The following is a 17,798-nucleotide window of genomic DNA, read 5'->3' as shown; positions in this document are numbered from 1 at the left end:
AGCAAAGAACAATATATGGAAAGCTCGTAGGCAATGGATCGGTGATAGATAATTATGCCGGATGCGGTTCATCATGTAACAGTCATAACCTAGGGTGACACAGAACTAGCTCCAATTCATCAATGTAATGTAGGCATGTATTCCGAATATAGTCATACATGCTTATGGAAAAGAACTTGCATGACATATTTTGTCCTACCCTCCCGTGGCAGTGGGGTCCTAGCGGAAACAAAGGGATATTAAGGCCTCCTTTTAATAGAGTACCGGACCAAAGCATTAACACACAGTGAATACATGAACTCCTCAAACTACAGTCATCACCGGTAAGTATCCCGATTATTGTCACTTCGGGGTTAACGGATCAAAACACATAATAGGTGACTATAGACTTGCAAGATAGGATCAAGAACTCTCATATATTGATGAAAACATAATAGGTTCAGATCTGAAATCATGGCACTCGGGCCCTAGTGACAAGCATTAAGCATAGCAAAGTCATAGCAACATCAATCTCAGAACATAGTGGATACTAGGGAACAAACCCTAACAAAACTAACTCGATTACATGATAAATCTCATCCAACCCATCACCGTCCAGCAAGCCTACGATGGAATTACTCACGCACGGCGGTGAGCATCATGAATGTGGTGATGGAGGATGGTTGATGATGACGATGGTGACGGATTCCCCTCTTCGGAGCCCCGAACGGACTCCAGATCAGCCCTCCCGAGAGGTTTTAGGGCTTGGTGGCGGCTCCGTATCGTAAAACGCGATGAATCTTTTTCCCTGGTTTTTTTTCTCTCCGAAACCAAATATATAGAGTTGGAGTTGAGGTCGGAGGAGCTCCAGGGGGCCACGAGGTAGGGGGCGCGCCCCTACCCTTGTGGCTAGGGTATGGCCCCCCTGGTCTTCGTCTTTTGCAAGGATTTTTTATTATTTCCGAAAAGAAGTTCTGTGAAGTTTCAGGTCATTCCGAGAACTTTTGTTTCTGCACATAAATAACACCATGGTAATTCTGCTGAAAACAGCGTCAGTCCGGGTTAGTTCCATTCAAATCATGCAAGTTAGAGTCCAAAACAAGGGCAAAAGTGTTTGGAAAAGTAGATACGATGGAGATGTATCATAGATTTAGATGAAATTTATGCGATTTCATTGATATTTTAGGCGAATTTACATAGATTAAAACAAAAAAACTACTCTAGTTGTTCATGTTGAGGAGTTTGTAGAAGGCGGTGTAGTCATCGCCGCCGTCACTAGGCGGCCCGTCCTTCGGAGCGTCCTTGCTGCAGCCCTGCCATGGATCGCCGCTGCGGACTAGCTGGCTCGGTGCAGCGACCTTGTCATCGCCGTCGGAGAGCACTACGATGACACCCTTGTCGGAGTCGCGGCATCGCATGATGATTTCTTCCAGGGCACGATGCTGGCGCTCCATCTCCTCCCTCACGTAGTCCTGGCGCGACCATAGGAGCACTACAAAAAAAATACACTTCCGTGATGATACGTGTTTGTCACACTAGGTCACGTTTTCTGTCATGCATGTACATCCATGACAATTTTATGACAGGATCAAGATAGTCATGCCTGTGCTGTCGTAGAAGTGTTCCATGACATTACCAAAATTATCATCATGGAAGGTGTCCACTTCCATGACGATAAATCGCACATCACAGAAGTGCTTTCGTCAAGGGTGACTGACACGTGGCATCCACCATAACGGAACGCCGTTAAGCTATTGGGTCTAGTTTTGGATCTAACCCATTAACAGCCCCGACCAATAGGGATTTTCCATGTGTGAAATCATCATTGGCTGGAGGAAACACGTGTCGGCTCACCGTTGGGACAGATGTCTTTCACTCATTGGACCCAAAGAGCCTATGATACGTCGACACATGGCATGGCCCAATAGAGGCCCATTCCTGTGAAAAGGCCGGCCCGTTTGACTTGGTCAAAAGGTGGCGGGCCGGCCCATGGCAAGCCTGTTAACGGCCCGTTCGCATATAGCCCATTTACAGCCGCTAACCTAGGGCCAAGTAGCATCATCTGGGCCATCCAATATAATTCCAGTCCATTTTAACTTCTGGCCCATGTATGGCCCATGGCGTCTTTCGGCCCATATGAGGCCCTTATTACTCCCAGCCCATTAACGGCCTGTGGTAAAAATGGCTCGTAATGAACAGTGTATCACTTTATACCCATTAACGGCACATGGTGAAACTGGCCCGTAATGAACAGTGTATCACTTTATACCCATTAACGACCCATTATTCCATTGGGCCGTTTCCAGCCCATGTTATCTTTCGGCCTTGTCAGGGCCCATTTATTCTTGGGATCATTTCCAGCATTCGTTTACTTACGGCCCGTTACTGTCATTTTCTGCTTGTGGGCCAAATTCAGCCCGTGGTTACAGTCGGCCCGTTTGTGGCCCGTTAATACGTTGGGCCGTTTTCATAGCGTCATCAAAGACGGCCGATTAACGACGACCCGTTATGGTCGTCCCATGAACGGACAATTTCAACTCTAGCCCATGTACGGCCATAGTGTGGTCTATTATTGGCCCATGTTTGGCCAACCAATCATACAGCCCGTAGAAGGCCCATTGATGATACGGCCCATAGAAGGCCCATTGTGTCTACGGCCCGTATAAGGCCCATTGTTTCTATGCCACATAGAAGGCCCATTGTTTCTACGGCACTTAGAAGGCCCATTGTTTCTACGGCACTTAGAAGGCCCATTGTTTCTACGGCCCATAGGAGGCCCATGTTAACTACAGCCGGTGGGCATCAAAGTTCACCACTAGTGCAAATATAGGGAACACCCTACACTTTAGAAAAATGGCTTGCTGTTTTCTTCAGCCGGTGGCTGCACGTTAAGAATAAATTTTGTATCGCACCAAATCAAATTACAACTATAAAACAAAAGGAAGGTTGGCATAAAAGTTAACAGTCTAGCAGATAAATGCACCACCAGAAGTTCAGAAGCTCAGTTCATTTGACGTGACTGTTATGTTTTCATGTTGTATTGTCTGATGGAGCACCATAACCTTCGCCTTCAGTTCTCCTAGGCTCCTGAACAACATAGCAAATGTTTCATAGTCTGGTTTCAAAACCATGCATATCTTGACAACATCGAACAATGTCTCTCCTTGTTTCACAACGGGTCTCTGTTAGGGAATGGACTTGTGTCTAGAGCGCAAATACAACATTGTTTTGAGCTTGCATATCTTGATCACGAGGCAGTTGGGACGAGTTTTCCCTAACAACCAACCCAATATTACGCAGGAATGTTGAGGGAGTCCTGGATTAGGGGGTGTTCGGATAGCCGAACTATACCTTCAACCCGGACTCCTGGACTATGAAGATACAAGATTGAAGACTCCGTCCCGTGTCCGGAAGGGACTTTCCTTGGCGTGAAAGGCAAGCTTGTGATACAGATGTTCAGATTTCCTACCATTGTAACCGACTCTATGTAACCCTAACCCTATCCGGTGTCTATATAAACCGGAGGGTTTTAGTCCTTAGGACAACATACACATCAACAATCATACCATAGGCTAGCTTCTAGGGTTTAGCCTCTCTGATCTCGTGGTATCAACTCTTGTACTACCCATATCATCAATATTAATCAAGCAGGACATAGGGTTTTACCTCCATCGAGAGGGCCCGAACCTGGGTAAAACTTCGTGTCCCCTACCTCCTGTTACCATCCGGCCTAGACGCACAGTTCGAGGCCCCCTACCCGAGATCCGCCGGTTTTGACACCGACATTGGTGCTTTCATTGAGAGTTCCTCTGTGCCGTCGCCGTCAGGCTCGATGGCTCCTGCGATCATCAATGGCGATGCAGTCCAGGGTGAGACCTTCCTCCCCGGACAGATCTTCGTCTTTGGCGGCTTCGCGCTGCGGGCCGATTCACTTGGCCATCTAGAGCAGATCGAAAGCTATGCCCCTGGCCGTCAGGTCAGATTCGGAAGTTTAAACTACACGGCCGACATCCGCGGGGACTTGATCTTCGACGGATTTGAACCACTGCCGAGCGCGCCGCACTGTCACGACGAGCATGATCTAGCTCTGCCGCCGAACAGTGCCCTGGAGGCCACACCCGCATCGGCTCCGACCTCTAGTTCGGAGCCGGCTGCGTCGATCGAGGACGGGCGGGTGGACGCCGCCTCGGGGGCTGCAATCCCAACGGCGGTTGGGCCGAACACCAGCCCCATACTCTGCAAGGCTCGTGACTCCATGGAGCCGGATTCTTCTCCGGACTCCGAACTCTCCGCGCCCCTACCGAGCGAATCCGATTGGGCGCCGATCATGGAGTTAACGGCCGCGGACGTCTTTCAGCACTCGCCTTTCGGCGATATCCTGAAGTCACTAAAATCTCTCTCTTTATCAGGAGAACCCTAGCCGGACTACGGTCAGCAAGGTTGGGATTCGAACGATGAAGAAATTCAAAACCCACCCACCACCCACTTGGTAGCCACTGTCGATGATTTAACCGACATGCTCGACTTCAACTCCGACGACATTGACTGTATGGACGCCGATGAAGGAGACGATGAAGAATCAGCGCCTAGCGAGCCCTGGAACGCCACCTCGTCATATGACCTATACATGGTGGACGCACCCAAAGATGACGGCGAGGAACGGAAGGACGCACCGAAGGATTGTTCCCTCGAAAAGCAGTCAAAGCGGCGACGCAAGCGCCGCCCCAAATCCCGCCTCGACAGAAATAGCGATCACACTGATCCAGCGCTGGAGCAAGGCGAACCGCTGCCAGACAACGGCAATCCGGATAATCAAACAAAACAAACAAACCCTATGAATGATAATGGTCTGGACGACACAACGCCGGACAGGCACTCGGAGCAGCAGAATGCCCGTAAAAGGCTCGTCGCCACCGCAAGGAGCCTCAAAAAGCAGAAGCGGAGGCTCAATGCCACGCAAAACACGCTCCAGTTCAGATGGAGCAAAATACTCAACACTGCAGCAAGGTACGGCGACAATCGCCCCTCCAAGAGCTACCCAAAGCGGAAGCTGCTACCCGAATTCGATGAGGAGGCCTCAGACCCCCCCACAACCAAATATCAAAGCAGCCACCTGGTTGGATAGACGACCCCTCTACCACCACAGAACGACATTCAACGCCGCTCACAATACAACACGCGACCCATGTGAGGGCTCGCACCCAAAGGACGGTGCAACAAGATCCATCTATGGACCACGCAAGCGCGCCCCAGCATACAATGCAACACAACAAGCATCCGAACAACGCGGCACACCCAGCTACAGGGGTGCCGCACACCCCCTATGTTTCACCGATGAGGTGCTGGACCACGAATTCCCAGAGGGATTCAAGCCCGTAAACATAGAGGCATACGACGGAACAACAGACCCTGGGGTCTGGATTGAGGACTATATCCTTCATATACATATGGCTCGAGGGGATGATCTCCATGCCATCAAGTACTTACCTCTCAAACTCAAAGGGCCAGCTCATCACTGGCTCAAAGGCCTCCCCGAAAGCTCCATTGGAAGTTGGGAAGAGCTCGAAGACGCCTTTCGGGCAAACTTTCAAGGGACTTATGTCCGACCTCCGAATGCGGACGACCTGAGTCACATAACTCAACAGCCCGGAGAGTCAGCCCGAAAGCTTTGGAATATGGTTTCTTACTAAAAAGAACCAGATTGTTGATTGTCCGGACGCTGAAGCCTTAGCGGCTTTCAAGCACAGCGTCCGTGACAAATGGCTCGCCAGACACCTCGGCCAAAATAAGCCGAGAACGATGGCCGCATTAACAAACCTCATGACCCGCTTCTGCGCGGGTGAGGACAGCTGGCTAGCCAGATGCAGCACCAGCAACCCCAGTACATCTGAAGTTAGAGATGGAAACGGGAAATCACGGCGCAACAGTAATAACAAACGCCGGAATAAAGAAGACAGCATGAAGGGCACGGCAGTAAATGCCGGATTCAAAGTCCCTCGGCCAAACCAAAAGCCGCCCTCCAAAGGCACCAGAGATGAACTGTCCAGCCTCAACAAAATTCTAGACCAAGTATGTCAGATCCATAGTACCCCTAGCAAACCTGCTAATCATACCCACAGAGAATGTTGGGTCTTCAAGCAGTCCGGCAAGCTTAACGTCATACACAAAGGGGAAGATACACCAAGTGAAGACGAGGACGAACCTCCCAATCAAGACAAGGGGAACAAAAGAAATTTCCACCCGACGTCAAAATAGTAAACGTGTTACACGTGATCAAGAGAAAAAACAATGCGGCACTCCCTGAAAAATATACCCAAGTGCCCATCACCGCGAAGTCCCGCCACTGGTCGTCTCAACCGATCACCTTCGACCATCGTGATTATGCATCAAGTATCCGGCACGCAGGATGGGCTGCACTGGTATTAGGCCCAGTAATTGGCGGATACCACTTCACACAAGTCCTGATGGATGGCGGCAGTAGCCTAAACCTAATATATCAAGATACAATCCGCGGGATGGGGTTAGACCCAACACAAATTCGCCATAGCAATACTACCTTTAAAGGAGTAACGCTAGGCCCAGGGGCTCGTTGTACGGGCTCCCTCCTACTACAAGTTATATTCGGCTCCCCCGACAACTTCCGTCGCGAGCATTTAACTTTTCACATCACTCCGTTTAAAAGTGGCTATCAAGCACTACTCGGACGCGAAGCTTTTGCTCGCTTTAATGCAATACCACACTACGCCTCCCTAACACTCAAGATGCCCGGTCCACATGGCATCATTTCAGTGCACGGAAGTATCAAGCGATCTCTGCGCGCCGAAGAGAGTGAGGTTGCCTTGGCAGCCGCACACTAAAGGCGCCCGGACCAGCAAAAGCATCCAATAAGTCGTCAAGACCTCAGACGCAACTAACCAAATCCGACGCCGCTACTCATATCAAATAAACGGTCACACCCCTATCTTTCAAAAGTACAAGGGGCTCAACACACGCAGACGAGTGGCGATTTCTTCTTATCTTGAATTATACATGGTTTCTTTAGAAAACTATCCTTTTGCACGACAACCTTTTTACCTAAATTCCTCTCTTTTACAGATGATCATCATGCTACACCCGTCCAGGATACGGCACAACAGAGACACATGAACAGACGTGCGGCAGGGACCCGACCCAAGGATTCCTTTTAGATTAAGACCCTACGTAAACCTTTTTTACTGTTTCTTGTTGATACATATCCACCGTTGAGAAGGGTGCTGACGTCTTGGCATGTGGCCACGCCAGAACAATGCATGTACCTGGACACAAGGGGCTTCTTACAAAGGCCATTCTTCAGGCCCGGTTTATACCACAAAGACCGAATACCTTAGGGAGTGTTCGGCGTCGCGAGTTTGGCCCTATATGCATCAGCTCTGAATCATTGTCTTTGGTCAAATGTTGGGTTTGCCCGGCTCCTATGTTTGGGTGCCTTACGTTCCGCTTTACCGGCTAAGGTAGCACCAGGAGAACTACTGCGATTGTGCCCTGACGCCTCAGTAGAGAAAGTCGAAAACTGACTGTCATGATCTAGCATGAGACTGGTCAACCACTCGATGACCCATGGGAATGTTAGAATTCCTCCACCTTAACGAAGGGCCGCTTTCCGGCCAGGAATATACGCACCCCGGGATCGGGAGAGTGCGGAGCCACCAGGGGCTATCTAGTAGCCCCACTGTCAAACTCCTATGGCTAAGTGAAAGTGTTAAAGCATTATAGTCCGGTTGCCTTGCTCGCTCCGCTATCACCTCCTTAATAGGACCAAGACGTTGGGTTAAGTGTGAACACGTGTTTCTGCGAACACCTCCGCATTATATGCGTGGGGGTTGAAGCCGACGACTTCAATCTTTCAGGTTATACAGATGTATACATAAACGGCCGCCCGGGAGGCATCACATTACTTTTAGGCAAAAGTATAAAAGTAGCCTCATAAAAATTTAAAAAGCATTTCTCTTACGATGAGATTACATGTCAATCAAACATAATATTTTTTGAGCACTGGGTCTCTACCAAACGAGCACCCTCAAGAACTTCCTCAAAGTAGTGCTCCGCAGCCCTTCGACCTATGGCCGAATCCTGCGCTGCAACAGTGGTAGCATCCATCTCTGCCCAGTATGCTTTAGCACGGGCAAAGGCCATCCGTGCGCCTTCTATGCACGCCGACCTCTTCATCGCATTTATGCGCAGCACCACATCAAGGACCTGCTGCACCAAGCTGAAATAGCTGCTCGGTATTGACATTCCAGGCCATAGTTGATCCACAACAGACCTCATGGAGAGTCCGGACAACCTATTTAGTTCGGCCCATTCGGCTAATTGGTCCGTCAACGAAAGCGGACGCTCGGAAGAAAGGAATTGCTTCCAAAACAGCTGGTCCACTTCACGGTCCGTCTGACTCTGGAAGTACTTGGCCGCATCGGCAACGCTCGCCGCCAAATCCATATACGCATCCTCCGAACTCCATAGCCGATCCAGAGGGGCATACCGTGGATCTCCGTACTTCCTCTGCAGCATAAAGGACTTCCCGGCTACAATATCCCCAGCTTCCCGCAGCTCCTCCTTCTTTGCCCTCATAGCAGAGCGGAGGTCTTTTCCCGTTACAGCAGCCTTCTCAAGGTCTGATGCCTTCGCCTGGTTTTCCTTTTCAAGAGCCAGGCAACGGTCTACGGCGGCTTTTAATTCTACGGCCATATTGGCCATCTTCTTCCGGCTCTCGCCATGTGCGGCCTTCTCGGCTCGCAACTCTTCGGCCGCCTTCAAAGCAGCTGCATTACCCAATCTTGCTTGTTCCTTGGCTCGGGCAAGTTCCGCCCGCAAGGCTTCAACAGTGGCAGCTCCATCTGCAGTCATAACATGTTAAAAACACTGGCATCATACTCTTCCTATTTGGCATTTACCAGAAAAGGATACTTACCCTGCGCCTCGTCAAGCCTTCTGTTAACAAGATCGATGTCGGCATCTGCCGCATCCAACCGCCTTTCTAAATGGGCAAACTGGCTAGTCCGGCTGGCCACCGGAGCTTCCATCTCCTGCACATAAAGGCAGTATGGTTATTACCTGGGAATATGATCCTCCGTTCGTCATCGTTTCCGACGACAACCAGAGTCTCAGGGGCTATTATCTACACACGGCACGCCTAGCATGTGCAGGACTATTACACATTCCTTTTCACGTACCTCAAAGCCTGTCAGTAGACTCATAAAAGCTTCATGCAATCCGCTTTCGGTGGACGATATCCTCTCCATCACCATATTCATCAACACACGGTGATCATCTGAGATGGCCGATCGCACACTAGAAGGCGCCGGACTCTTTTGTCTACCCTCTTCGGGAGCCGGACACTAGGAGCCTTGGGGATCAATTGGATCACCTTCTGGCTTCTCCGCACTCGGAGAGGCCCTCCGCGACGACACTTCAGGGTCGCCCGCTTCCGGAGCAGAGGAGTCCGGAGGAGGCGTCTCGCTCTCCATCATCTCTGGAAGAAGATCCCCCGAAGACGAGCTCATTTGAGAGGGGCTAAGGCCCGAACTGCATAAATATATGTGGTGGTTATTTTCTCAGAAGAAAAAGATGGCATATCTGTACTATTAAAGTTTTCGGGTCACTTACGACTCCCAGGAGAATTGATCCCCCCACGGACTTTGTGCAGCAGCACCGCCCCCCAAGGTAGGGCCCCCGGTAGAAGATTTCTTCTCCCGTTTGGAAGCATCGGCTTCCGAATTCCCAGGAGCAGTCCTTTTCCTTTTCCGGTCGTCTTCCTTCGTGGAGACGCTCGCTCCCTCGGTTAGAATAGGCAGCGTTGGGGGCCCGCGTCCGCCGCATTACCCTCCACAGTATCTTCCTTCAAGGGATCCGGGCAAGGTGCGGTCTGGAGCATCTTTTCCAGTACCGGATTCTCCAAACCCTCAGGGAGGGGGCCGAACACCGAGTCAACTTCGCCTTTGTTAGCCAGTCCTGGTCGAAAAAGCAAACTCTCAATAACTTCGTAATGAAGGAAAGATAATATGTTTGGCCGGAAGATTCTTTACCTGTTCGGCGGCGCGGTTACTGCTCAAGCCCACGTCCTCTGTGATTTCCGGACAATCTACCTGATGTTCGAAGAATGGCTTATACATATCCTCATGCGTCAGGCCGAGAAAATTTTGAATGACACGCGGACCCTCGGGATTGAACTCCCACAAGCGAAGGGCCGACGTTTCAAGGCTGGACTTGACGAACCAGCATAACTTGTATTACCGCGACCAAACTGAGATCTCCGTTGAAGAGATCTCGAATGCGGCTTTGCAGTAAAGGCACATCCTTGGCTGGACCCCAGCTCAGTCCTCTGCTGATCCATGACATCAGTCGTGGTGGAGGGCCCGAGCGAAAAACGGGGGCGGCCGCCCACTTGGCACTGCTAGGAGTCGTGATGTAGAACCACTCCTGTTGCCACAATGTAGACACCTCTGGGATGGAACCTTTGGGCCACGGAGCTCCCGTCATCTTGCATATTGAGGCGCCTCCACACTCTGTATGTTGCCCTTCAATCACCGTCGGCTTTACTTCAAAGGTCTTGAGCCATAAGCCAAAGTGGGGGGTAACCCGGAGGAAGGCCTCGCATACGACAACAAAAGTCGTGATATGCAGGAAGGAGTCCGGAGCTAGATCATGGAAATCTAGCCCGTAATAAAACATCAAGCCCCTGACGAAAGGATCCAGTGCAAAACCTAGACCCCGGAGGAAGTGGGGGACGAACACAATGCTCTTGTTGGGTTTGGGAGAGGGGACGGCCTGCCCCCGGGGAGGCAGCCGATGCGATATTTCGGCGGTTAGATACCTGGCCTCCCTCAACTTTTTGATGTCTTCTTCTGTGACGGAGGAGGGCATCCATCGACCTTGAAGGATGGATCCGGACATGACTGAAGGTTCGGAGCACCTGACCTAAGCTTTGGGCGTTTGAGCTTGGGGCGGGGGAAGGATTCGATTGAGCACGGGAGGAAAAAGTAAAAGCTTTGCCCCTTTATAAAGAGGGTGGATATCAAGCGTCCTCCCCGTGTCCGTTTGGACTTGCCTATGATCTAGGAGTCCTAGAAGCGGTTGGGTTACCCACGCCCATATTGATGAGAATCCCGTAATGAGGGGACACGATCTCTGCTTTGACAAGACGTGCCAAGGAAACCACCTCACATAACACGCTGAGGTGGGATAATGAAACGATTTGGATAAAGGCTTGGCCGTGGCGTGTCGCACCACGGAATACGTCAGCAGATTAGATTTGTGTTAATATTATTATTCTCTCTATGGCAATATGTGGAAACTTATTTTGCAGAGCCGGACACTATCTTTGTGTTCAAGATCTTCTATGAAGTATTTGGAGGAGGAACCCGCCTTGCAATGCCGAAGACAATTTGCGCGCCGGACTCGTCGTCATTGAAGCCTGGTTCAGGGGCTACTGAGGGAGTCCTGGATTAGGGGGTGTTTGGATAGCCGAACTATACCTTCAACCCGGACTCTTGGACTATGAAGATACAAGATTGAAGACTCTGTCCCATGTCCGGAAGGGACTTTCCTTGGCGTGGAAGGCAAGCTTGGCGATACAGATGTTCAGATCTCCTACCATTGTAACCGACTCTATGTAACCCTAACCATATCCGGTGTCTATATAAACCGGAGGGTTTTAGTCCGTAGGACAACATACACATCAACAATCATACCATAGGCTAGCTTCTAGGGTTTAGCCTCTCTGATCTCGTGGTAGATCAACTCTTGTACTACCCATATCATCAATATTAATCAAGCAGGACGTAGGGTTTTACCTCCATCGAGAGGGCCCGAACCTGGGTAAAACTTCGTGTCCCCTGCCTCCTGTTACCATCCGGCCTAGATGCACAGTTCGGGGCCCCCTACCCGAGATCCGCCGGTTTTGACACCGACAAATGTGCTTTTGGCACTATTAGTGGACAGGTACTGACCCACTGCAGCAAGAGCTGACATTGCGGTTATAGTTGCCTCGCCACCTTCAGAAGGTGGCGGTTCCACCATGTTTTCCATAGCTCGCTGAAAAGTTGAGGTTTACATTAGTAGTACCAGAACAGGAGATATTAAGGAGGTAGCGAAACCAAACAAAATATCTTTGGTATATATACAGAACTTATTCTGGTGAACCCATGTAAAATATTAGTTGTATTTTATTGCAAAGTACATAATAAAACCAGGTTCCAAACATATGACCATGTACCATCGCTAATGTATTGCGTATTTATTCACATTGTATTGAGGGCTAAGGATAAAGGGACGAAGTTTATAATACGGTAAGCATAGTTTGACATCATTCATATCACAAAACAACTGAGAACAGAAAAACAGGCAATTATAACGTTGTGTGGGCAAGTCCAGCACGGAACTAGATTACAGGTCAAGATCAAAGGAACATCACTCCTCTCTTTTAAACCTTCTAAGGTGCAATGATACGCTAAGACAATTGTGTATAAAATTGAAAAGAGTAATAGACGTTGGTTGCAAACCATGCAGTTCAAGGCACAAGTCAGAGTAAGTAGTAGTTAAAAGGCATGAGGATTAAGGACTTACAACAGCGGCTTTGACTAGTGTAGTCATGCCCTTCTTCTTGCTGGTGTGACAGTCCTTGAAGATTTCCACAGCATTTGGTTCAGGTACTTTTTGGTCCTTGCGGTCTTTCCTCTGCATTTGGAACAAGTCAATATAGATCTGATAATATGGTACAACGAAAAGAGTGAAACAACACCTAATTACAAGAGCCTCACAGTGTGCAATATAGCTACGAGATCATGTCGTCTGTTGGAATTTCACTTTCGTACGGTTGGCCTTGTTCTTTGAACAGTTCACCTACAAGAAGATAGATTTGTGTGGCACATGCATAAATAGGACTTCAACATGTGATCTGATTACATATATATAATGTACCTGATACTTCGGATCAGACCAGTGTTTAACGAGGCCCCTCCAGTCTTCATCGGATATATTTTCCACTGGAGATGTTTGAGAAAGTTCACTGTTAGCCTTGCCTTCAAAGTGAGTTTTCCTCAAGTTATACTGTCGGGGATATACCCCGCGGTATGATCCGGTCGGAGTTATAACCCGGCTGGGACTTGGTAAACCGGAAGGTGTTAAGGCAGGTGGTAAACCGGCAGGTGTTAAGACAGGTGCTAAACCGGTTGGTGTTAAGTCAGACGGTAAACCGGCAGGTTGTTAAACCGGCTGACAGTTAAGACAGGGGTTAAGTCAGATGATAACTCGGCAGATATTCTTAAACCAACAGACCATCTTAAACCGGCAGAAGTTAACTCCCGGCAGATAATCTTAAACCGGCACCAGTTAACTCCCGGCAGACAATCTTAAACCGGCACCAGTTAACTCCCGGCAGACAATCTTAAACCGGCACCAGTTAACTCCCGGCAGGCAGTGGTAACTGGGTTGCTAGGAGTTATGAAGCCCGAGACGTTATGAAGCCCAAGATGTTAAGAAGCCCATAAAGAGAAGTCATAATAGCTAAGTCTTAAGTCCGAGTTGGACTCTACATGTAACCCGCCCCTTCAACATATATAAGGAGGGGCGGGGCTCCCCAAAGAGGGACAAGTAAGAAGAAACAATTTTAAAGGGTTAGGGTTAACTGGGAGAGCCAGTTTACGGCGACTTCCTCATGATCATTTTGAGAGATAGCCTCAAACAGCACGTAGGGTTGTTATCGGATGATGTTTCCCGGGGCCCGAAGCTATCTAAACCCTTGTCCTGCGTTGCGTCTCTCGATTCCACTCAACCCCTCTCAAGCTACCACATAGATGCGTTAGCCTCATGACTAAGTCCTCACACTAGGATATCTGCCGTGACGATTCCACGACAGTTGGCGCCCATCGTGGGACCTGCGCATGATGGTGAGGAGTTCTTGGAGGGATCTCTTCTAGGGATCGAGAAATTCACAATTTTTCGCAGGGGAAAATTCCCGTTTAGAAGGATCTGCGTCAGCTTCAAATTCATTAGTCTAAATTTGCAATCTTTGAGATTTGAGGTCAAGAGAAAATTAGTGTTACGCGTGCGTGATAAACATGACCCGGCGATCCGTCGGATATGGAGACGAATCGATATCGGTTACAGTGGCCGCTATGAGAGCCGAGACAAACTTCTATTTGGGCGAGTCATCAGTATCTTGGAACACGAGAAGTGTCAAAAAGGAATTTTTAAGTATGCGTTTCTTGAATAGAAGACCACCATGATCCGGACGTGGATTGTCCAAAAGCTACTACAGCATGGAGGAGGTCAATATTCGCATGTGCTATTGTGGGTCACTAAGACATACAAGAATCTTGCTGCAGCCACCGAACGCTGCAATCCATGTCAAAACACCTGTGAGTGGGCAAGCAATCAGGGACCATACGATCACGACTCGGTCTCGTGTTTTATATTATTCAAATCAATACTACAATCGAATCAGGCCAACCCAGAATCAACGACCGTAACCTGGTCCCCTCTGAAGCTACGGCTGCCGCTTCATTAACAAGCTCCCGGTTTTCCTTCGAGCCGTAACTTCACGACCTCTCCCTGGCCACTGTCGAGGCTTCTGCGACCTACCGCACGTTAAACCGCCGGACTCCGTCGCCGCAAGCTCCGATTCACACGGCCCTGCGTCCGTGGCTATTCCTACATCGTGCCGCTCTCATCGGCCGTCTAATGCGGCCGAGTGACCATGCTGCCTCTGCTTTGAACCGCAATGCGGCCTCGCCGTCGTTGTGACTTGTCGCTGTAAGCCGCCCTCCCGGATCATGCCCGCTGGTCCGCATCCACTACAACGAGGTGACTCGCCGTTGTTGTAACCTGTCGCTGCAAGCCGCACTGCCAGATCATGCCTTGCGTTTCCTCGACCAAAGCCTCCGCAACGCGGCCGTGCTGAGTCGTTGACCTGTGCCGTGGCCGGGGTTGTGTGTCAAGCAACTGTTGCCCTGAGTTCGCCTCTGAACCAGGCCTCCACCTCACCTCCATCGGGAGTGGCCTCACGCCACCGTACCAGCAAACCGTCGCTGCCTTACACCCTCGCCTTCAGTCACCGAGGGGCGCGGTAGTCACGGCTTATCAAACGTCCCCCGCAGGAATCGTCGCAGAGTGATTCGCCTTGCACCCACGGCCGAAGCCGAGCTTCCGCGGTTGAGCCGTATCGCTTCCGATTCACCGTGCCACCTCATCGCTCGCGGCCTTGAAGTGGCCTCGCGCTTTGAATGCGTGTGTCGAGTTGGATTTTCATTCTCGCCATCTTCAAGACTTCAACCATCCACCCCTCCGCTGTGGATTCGTCGGGGCTCTCCGAGCGTCTCCGCTGCTAAACCGCCGTGGCCTCTGCCGTGTCGGCTCGTACCTCGGCGTTATTCCACTGTGCTCCTGCCGCTACCTACGCCGCAAGCTGCCGCCGTGACTCGCCGGCCCTGGCCTCAATCACCTCTACAGTAGCCTCTACCTTAAACCGCCCTCACCTCCTCGTGCTCTGCGCTTGCGCTAAACCGGCCACGGCCTCCTTCTGCTTCAATCCCGCCGTCACGGACGTGCGTTGAGCCGCCGCCGACAGCCCGCGGCCGCGGGTACAGCCTCGAGTCGCCTGCCGCCATCTTGGCCTTGAGCCGCTTCAGCCGCACTCCTCCACGAGTCGCCGTCGCCGGCTCACCTCTACTCGAGCCGCTGCCGGGTCGCCGCGGACTCGCCCCGCTGCCTGTGGGTCGGTTTGCCACCACCAAATTACCTCCTGCTGCCGCTTTGCTTCGCCTCTTCGCCGTCGAGCGGTGTCACCGAGCCACCCCCGCCGGTGCGGCCTCTCCAGTGAATCACCAAGCCGTTATCGAGCCATCCGTCATCACAAGTTGCCCTCGTGGTTACAGCTTCGCCTCGCCTCTGCCGTGAACCACTGCACCAACCATGGGTCCTACTTTCATCTTTAGCTGCAAGGCGTTGCCTGCAAGCCGTCGTCCGCGCGCCGTTGTCGCGGCGCTTCGTTTTCAGCCTCGTCTTCAGTTTTAAACCGCCTGCATACACTGCGAGCCACCATTGCCGCATCTCGCTTCGTCCCAGAACCGCCGCCTCTCTCGTCGTCACTCCGCTTCAAGTCGCCATCGCCGCGGCGCTGTGTGTACATGCCCCGGTTCAACAGAACAGAACCAATGCTAGGCAATGGATGCATCGTTTGACCAAACCAAGATTTTCTACAACATGGACGATGTATTGTACGTGTTCTTTCAGTGACTTCTACAGCCAAACAATCGATCCAGTCCTTGAACCATCCTACTGCTAATCCATCCATCAAGGAAGAAGAAATTTACTAGCATCACTGGTCCTAATTCGTGAGCATGACAGACAATTAACCAGTCCATCTAGCCGGCTCACACTGACCACGGCTACGACTTCTGGAGTAGGAAGAAGGCTGCCCCTACTTGGCCTCATTTTGAGCCATCTCTGTACTATCAGATCAAGCAATGCAAATTCCTACAGAGAAAATACCAACGGAAGCTCTTACGTGATCTGCCGTGGCAATTCACCTCGGATGGACTCCGTTGAACCGGCGTAACCGCTTCAAAACCGCCGCGGCTGCTGCCGTGCCAAGACCGCCGCCTCGCTTTGAAGTTGCCAGTAAACCGCCGTTGACGCGGCCCGTCCCTGCTTACACGGATATGAGCTTCTGCTGGGTTGTCAAGTTGCCGTCGCCGCCTGAGCTTCTGCTGGGCTGTCAAGTTGCTGTCGCCATCTGCCTTCACGCGCCGTTATGGCCGGCTTCCCCTGCTATTAAAACCACGGGAGTCCCGAGCCGCCCGCTATCGCTCGCCCGCAGGCTCCGACCCGTCGCCGGGTGTAGTTGTCAAACAAAACAACTGTGGCCTTGTGCTAAGTCGTCGGTGCCTCTCCATCGCTGCTACGGCTCAACCCCTCTGCTGCATCGCGCTGTCGTTGAATCCGCACCCGCGACCATCCGAGTCGTCGTCCCTGTAGCCAGCGCACACATTGGTACCTGTGCTGGAGTCTATGTGCAAGAACGGAGGGAGTACTACTATGTGGCCTACTACCGCCGAAGTTGAAAGCAAATCAGTCCCAAATCTCATTAAAAAAGAGAAGGATAAGGAGGGCGGTGGCTGTTGTATTAGAAGTTTAAAGCTACTACTAAGCACTATTGCATGAAAAAGTCAGAGGAAACGTATTTATCCATTATCAGCGTCCGATTCGTCTGACAAAATATATCAGGTGATATTGTTTCTATCTACTTTTAATACATGTTTTTAATAAAAAACAATTACTTTGATCTGTATCTTTTTTGTGTGCAAGGCAATTATTTATTTCCAAATGACGTTATATCGCGGAAATTTGTTCTTCGTGCCACTCAATAGAAGCACCCAAGCTACTGCCCTTGCAGACCAATCCATATCGGCATATCAGGGTCGCACCCGCCCATACAAGCTGCCCAATGGACGTTTATAAACCGTCGCCCCGCGGTCCAGTCTATTTCAACAAATCTGGAGCAAATCATAATATATTATCAGTTTCCACCGGATGGCTCAATGAATTGGAGTACAAATTGTTGCCACTGCAGTTTGGGTAATTTCAACAATCAGCGTGTATGACCCACTGGCCGGGTTACTGATACAATTCCAACAGGATCATTTATAACCCGCCATGATCGACTTCAACCTTCCGTGGATTCATATCGCATTATTAACGCTAAAGATATACAATGAGTGCTGTGAAGATCTGTTGGGTTTTGTAGTAATTTCAAAAAAATTCCTACGCACACGCAAGATCATGGT

At 50.5% G+C, this 17,798-nt stretch overlaps 1 protein-coding gene across 5 annotated transcripts; it reads right to left on the bottom strand.

The window, feature by feature from the left end:
• Window positions 1-410: 410 nt before the first annotated feature.
• On the bottom strand, window positions 411-17,507 carry LOC147966039 (uncharacterized). 5 transcript variants are annotated; one of them, XM_087528589.1, is made up of 6 exons: window positions 16,520-17,507; window positions 12,934-12,998; window positions 12,774-12,855; window positions 12,580-12,690; window positions 8,927-12,048; window positions 411-8,852 (listed from the first exon to the last, which is right to left on the bottom strand). In XM_087528589.1, exons 5-6 carry the CDS (start codon window positions 9,036-9,038, stop codon window positions 7,984-7,986), a joined length of 981 nt encoding a protein of 326 aa, XP_087384715.1. In that variant the 5' UTR covers window positions 9,039-12,048; window positions 12,580-12,690; window positions 12,774-12,855; window positions 12,934-12,998; window positions 16,520-17,507; the 3' UTR covers window positions 411-7,983. The 5 variants fall into 5 exon arrangements, with proteins under 5 accessions (XP_087384715.1, XP_087384717.1, XP_087384716.1 ...); XM_087528591.1 differs by having other exon boundaries at window positions 12,774-12,998; XM_087528590.1 differs by having other exon boundaries at window positions 8,927-12,690.
• Window positions 17,508-17,798: the final 291 nt, after the last annotated feature.

This window comes from Triticum urartu, chromosome 6A (assembly GCF_056163025.1).
Source record: "Triticum urartu cultivar PI428250 chromosome 6A, HENAU_Tu73, whole genome shotgun sequence".
NCBI lineage: Eukaryota > Viridiplantae > Streptophyta > Magnoliopsida > Poales > Poaceae > Triticum > Triticum urartu.
The sequence above is the reverse complement of the archived record's forward strand: the minus strand, read 5'-3'. Positions and strand labels throughout refer to the sequence as shown.